Below are 6,139 nucleotides of genomic sequence, written 5' to 3'. Positions count from 1 at the left end.
TGCAACCAGTCCCTGTTGACCTCCTCCGCTCTCCTCTTCTCCCGTCTCCTCCCCTCTCCTCTCCTCCCCTCTCTTTCTCCTGGTGAGCCATCTCTGTGCCGACACACGTTACTGCTGGCCTATATCTTCATGCGTATCAAATCACCATCACTTTTCAAACAACAACATCACTGCCTATAGCTGCCCTCCTCCCTGCCCGTCCACCGGAGCCGCTCAGCCACTACAGCTCCCGTTTTTCAGGCAATTCCACCAGGAATTCCCATTTCACACACAGCAATTCCTAGAAAGGAGAGAGAAAATTCCACGGGTGTGACATCACCACCATCTTCAGCAGCAGGTGGAACATTAGGCTCCCAGATTGCTGCTGCTTTTGTTGATATGCTCCACTAGTTGACAAAACACCGACAGCATGAAGCCCATGTCAGAAAATTCTGAAAAAAATTCGACATTAGATTTTTATATTTTGTAAAAAAAAAAAGTAGATACAAAAGTTTACATTGAATATGAATTATTATATTAGGTATTATTGGTGCATCGTATCTAATGTCAAATTAAAATAATGTTGGAGATGAAAAAGTGTTCGCCGTCTTAAAGAACCAGTTCCTGATGCATTATATTTGCAAGTATATTTTGGACACACAAAGTGATGAAAATCAACAACAACACTTTGTCAATTATGGCCAATTGACTGTGTCCTCGTCCAGTGGGGACATTACTTCTCTTCCTTTGACATGTTAACAGACATCATTATCTTTAAAATATATAATTTGCAAAGAGCTGAATAACCACATTTAATACCTGACATTTTTAAATCCTTAAGCAAACTGACATGGACAAAGACAACTTCATATTACAAGTTTCGAGTGGGCGTTTATGATTCATACGCTAATAACCCTGAATTATTAAACTCTGGGTGAAATGAGCAGTGAAATGCCTTTTCTCCTCCACAAAACCTTCTCTGGCAGGTACTATTAGCCCATAATATCTGTATGACAACCCAAAGTCACATTCAGAGAGCAATTTTCTGGTCACATCAAAAACCCTGGCCATTAATTGCCTAATGAACAGGATGTTATGTAAGGATACCGTCCGGAGGAGCACTTAGAAAAAGTAGGAGGAAGACTTAATATGATGGAAATAAGTGTGACAGCCTAAACGGTGTCCACTGAGCACGCCAAAGTAGGCTGCGACCTTCTCTGTCAATCTGGAGGGCAGACAGGTCGGCCATTAATGTAGTGGCAGCAGAGGTCGCTCTGAGAAAACAGGTGTATTTAGAATTCTAAGAAGTCGGGAAAACACAAAGATCTGGTGAGAAACAAGGAGAGAGACGTCTGCACTGCACAAAGCCTGCAGAGGAGTGGGGGGGGGGAAGGGAGGAGGGGGTAACAATAAACAATGAAGAATCTGAGAGGCAGAAAAAGGGGGCCGCAGCGCTCTCCTCTCCTATCCATGAGTCAGGCGGTGGAGTCTCCTGTGTATTATTGTGAACTGTACTTACAGCACCAGTGATCATGGAGCCATATTTTGAGAAATTCTACACAACCTGCAGGGGGGGAGGGGGGCAGTAAAACAGCCGCTGAAACAAACCCCACGCTCCTGATTTGATTAACAATTTAGCAATTACCTAATGTATTCATTTAGATAATACAAATCACGTCTCAGGGCATTTAATCAATAGGAAGAGCCTGACATCTCAAGAATACGGCAAGACAGAATGGTCCTGCTCATCATTGTACTTGATGGTATTGACGCACTCCTAAATGAGATCCCAGCAGAGCAGGAGGCCTCGTCTACTTCCTCTGTTGATACCAAAGACACAAGTTAGTGGTTTGGAAAGAACACAGAACAAAAGTACAATTATAACATTTTTAATGACATTTTTTTTTTGTAAAACCTTGCATCAGTGAAATCAAATTTTTCAACAGGACAACAAAACCTTTGTAACCACCTCTAATAACTGTGTCCAGGTATTCACTCATCTCTGCTCAGACCAGTCGCTGGAAATTGACAAGCAACGTTGGTAGGATGCCAGCCAGTCCCAGTCTGAGTAAAGTGGTCACTTTGAATGAGTCGTTGGCTCCAGTCATTGAACAGCACGACTGTCATCACTATCACTGGCCACTGAGGGAGATTCTCTTTTTAGATTTATCCTCAGAACTCCTGCTGTACCCGGAGGAAAACAGTAAATGTGTAAACAGGGGCCGTGACGTCTGTACTGTGTCTGTACTGAAGTCTGCTTCTTATTACACGTGATGGAACAGATAACAGACAGTATGAGGCGCGGAGCCATGAGTGACGGGGATGTTTGGAGACAACGAGTGGAGAAATCTGTCAGCACTGACCACGAGTCCACGACGGACTAACAGATCCAGGTTCCATAGAACAGCTTAACCCAACACTGGCTGTATCTTAAAGGTACAATATGCACTATTTTAAAGTTAATTATTGGTAAACACACCAACATGTAGCTCCCCTACCGTCTCCTACAGGGGGCGCTATACATTTTTACTGCCCTAAATTATATTAAATGCATCAAAGCTGTTGGTTAGTAGCAGCAGGACAGACTCTAGTAACGTTGCAGTTGTTAGCTTGTTGTCTAAAGTTGATATTTGGATTAAAAAAATGTAAAACCTAAAACTATAACTTCCACGATCAAATGTGATGCTTTGAAGTAACTTAGGTCCAAATAAATCATGCTTACATGATGAGTTCACAGATTCATTGGTTTTGTTTGCTCATGTTTGCAGAAAAGGTTTTTGCAACCAAATAAATCATGCTTACATGATGAGTTTTGCAAATACTAATTAGCTGGTGGCTAATAAACCTAAAGAAAGCTAGCAGCAATTACAGTAATCCCAAGAAGAACCACTTTATTTATTTAGACAATTTAAAGTGTTTTAATCATTTATTACAAGTCTGCTGCCTCGTAATAATTTACGTTCAACATACAGTACATTGTACTACAGTACCTGGTTGTGATCTGGACTTGTACTATTTCAGTTAGGCTAACATGTAGAAATATTTTGAAACCTAAGTTTCAGTCAGATGAACACGTTATTATACTTTTCTCCGAGTGTAAGTGGGTATTTCCACTTCATCCTCAGCCACGGTTTGATATTTTACTCTGTTTTTCCGGCTGAGTCATAACAGCTATCGCCGGCTTCACCACACCTGTCAGAAAGACTTTGCAGAGAGTTGTGATTCATGTAGTGACTCACCACTTTTGCGTTGCATTTTCTTGGGCCACCAGATTCCACCACACATTGTCTCCAGACATCATGTACAGCTGGGATGACTCCAATGGGAGAGTGATGGGGAAAAAAAGACTGAGAATTATGAACCCCACACTCCAACGCCCCAGGAATAGCCACCAGGTGTCAGAGTTTGAGGGCTGATTTGGCATCTGCTACATTTTCAACCACAGGGTGGGGCTACAATGATACAAAGTACTACAAAAGTTATTTTTGTTGTACAAAAAAACAAACATCTTTGTAGAAATACTGGAATTTTTTTTTAAACAACTGATACAGAGTGAAAGCTGCAGGAGGTGTGTGTGTGTGTGTGTGTGTGTGTGTCTATGAAAGGACGTTGATGTTGGATGAGAAGTTCCTGTACAATGTTAGAACTTTGGCACGAGAAAGGCCTGACAGAAGAGAAATGATGTAACTACGGTGCGTTGGTACAGATGATTCAAACTAAACGTCGTCGACTTCACACATCAGTTCATGGGAAACCATTTTGGATCGGTCTACTGTTGGTTTTACTGGTAATAGGAGTTTGTTCCAATCGTCTTAGAGGAAACACAGAAGGGGAGGGGCTGACACGCGCCGACCCCCACGCACACACATAAAGAGAGAGAGGGAGAGAGAGAGAGATAAGACAAAGGGCATTGACATCGACAGAGAAAAACTACATCTGGTCTCACAGTCACAATAGAATTTTCCTCGATCTGCACACATTTCATGTGTCAGACGCACACATCTTCTTATATACGATATTTACTGCACGTGTGTGTGTGTGTTGGTTGTAAACACACTCGTGTTTTACGCCCACACCGGCTCGGATCATTACCATCTACACCCTCCGCAGGCACAACCCCCCCTCCCCCCCCGGAAGGTCCTGTTGTCTTCTTGGTTTCCCTCGTCAAAACGTGGACGTCACAGTGAGGTGACACTGCTCAGGCATCTGTATTTCCACAGGAAACATCTGTCTACGTAAGCAAGAAGGTTCAAAAGGAATCCTGTTTGGACCACTAACTTCAGTTTGTCTTTAAGTCAGCAGTCCTTCCACCCAGTCTCTCCCCTCCGTGTAGTTCCCACCGAGGGGCAGAGTTTCGGGGTTTGACTCGGTGCTCATGCCATGGTTTCCTTCCCCGGGAGCCTCCTGTCGTTAAACGTGTGCATGTTAATGACCTCCTCCGTCTTGACGATGACAGGAGGCTGAGGCTTTTGTTTGAGACGGCGCTGGCACTTCAGAGAGACGCGCAGCTCGTCCATCATGGCACTGCAGAACGACCGCTGCAGATGGTGAGGAAGGGAAAGAAGGAGTTAGAAGTTATTGCTGGCACCGCCAGAGCTGCCACATTAGTCAGAGCAGCACAACTCTGCAGCAGATATTGGCATCTTAGATGGACTGCATATAAAAAAGGTTAGTGCTGAATATTATCAAGACATTAGAACATTCATTCTTACAGTAGAAGAGGTTCCTCTGTCTACAGAGTCATTTCCTCATAAAGTATGAACAATTGTTATTGTCCAAAACACTGCTGCTCAACGTTCAGGACATTTGTTTTCCTGGACAGTTTTGACTTTTTGGTAAAATTCTGTCAGTCTACTAGAGTGTTCGTGTGTCACATTTCTGTCAGTAGGGGGAACCAAAATTCACATATTCATAAAAAAGGTAATATTTCCCATTGAATTCACACCATGTTTTTGTCATGGAAATCAAAACTGTGGTCTATTAAATGACAAGAATCAAAAGAATTCTGCAACAAATATCAGCCAAATGATCTGTTAGTGTCGGCCAAATTCAGCACACACACGTGGGCCAGATGAAAAGTGACAGTGTTGCATCATTGCCAGAAGTGGCTGACATCCAAATGCAACGCGGGGAAAACTGTCAAACGACTCAATTATGCATTTAGGAAGAGAAGAGAAGACCCTCACTTGAAATTCTGATACGTCCCAGATTCCCCGCCTTTAAAACTAAACCCTGACGAAAACATTAATTTTAAAAGGAAAATGTAAAAAAATAAATAAAAACATCCTCTTTGAAAGATTTTTTTTTGAAGAACTTCAATCACCCACTCACGCTGACACACGTTACATAACTCATGTAAGTCACAAATCGCTGTCCCTGCATTATGCATGTGGTGTGAAATCCTATAAAAGGCCAATACGCTTGTGCACCAATGTTGCGAGACAAATTCCCTCACATTCACTTAGTGATTATGCAAAATCTCATTCAAATTCAGTGGAGGGTGTAGGAGGAGCGGAGATACGAAAGAGGTGGGAGAGTATTAAAGTATGAAGCTATTATTTTTCCTCTTTGTGTAGCTGTGGCAAATGGGTATCTGTGGGTGGCTCAGGCACCGGGTATTTTTGTTTGGTTTTTTTTTTTCTTCATATATTTGTCTGGCGGACGGGTGAAATATTGTACTCTGGCAAAGATGAGTGATGAGGAACAGGAAGAAATGAAATGGTAAACAGAAGAACAATGAGTGATGACCTGTGGCTGGTGAAGAAGGTAAAAAAAAAGAAAGAAAAAAGTCAGTGTTGCTGGGTTTGTGCAGGTTCTCAGGGCAAGAAAATGGAGGAGAGTCTTGTTGTCAGTATGTAAATGAGGGAACACTTTGGTAGCCCACAGACCGTGGCATTTGCAAATGATGTGAATGTTGTGACCCAGTGCTGTGGCTCTTGATTAATGATCTCTATGATGTGCCCTCAAACATATGCAGCCGGTTTAAAAAAAAAAAGAAAAAAAAAAAAGGATCCGGAAATTAATTACTGTCAACATGAAGTCACATGGCTGTAATTTTGTAGGTGTAAATAATTAAAATATGACATTAAATGATCTCCCGCCTGGAAACATAATCATATTAGTAGACAGCACTGAAACTTTTGCTCCACAGTGTGGTGGA

General features: G+C 42.3%; 1 protein-coding gene across 3 annotated transcripts in view; it reads right to left on the bottom strand.

Moving 5' to 3' along the window:
- Positions 1–2,779: 2,779 nt before the first annotated feature.
- LOC103380931 (glutamate receptor ionotropic, kainate 2) overlaps positions 2,780–6,139 on the bottom strand; it is a 65,281-nt gene continuing 61,921 nt past the window's right edge. For all 3 annotated transcript variants that reach the window (XM_008313073.3, XM_008313074.3, XM_008313076.3), the window contains exon 16: positions 2,780–4,517. In XM_008313073.3, coding sequence (XP_008311295.2) covers positions 4,353–4,517 — 165 coding nt within the window. In that variant the 3' untranslated portion in view covers positions 2,780–4,352. The remainder of the gene's footprint in view (positions 4,518–6,139) is intronic.

This window comes from Cynoglossus semilaevis, chromosome 7 (genome assembly GCF_000523025.1).
Source record: "Cynoglossus semilaevis isolate Cse_v1.0 chromosome 7, Cse_v1.0, whole genome shotgun sequence".
Taxonomy (NCBI): domain Eukaryota; kingdom Metazoa; phylum Chordata; class Actinopteri; order Pleuronectiformes; family Cynoglossidae; genus Cynoglossus; species Cynoglossus semilaevis.
This window is presented reverse-complemented; position numbering and strand designations above follow the sequence as displayed.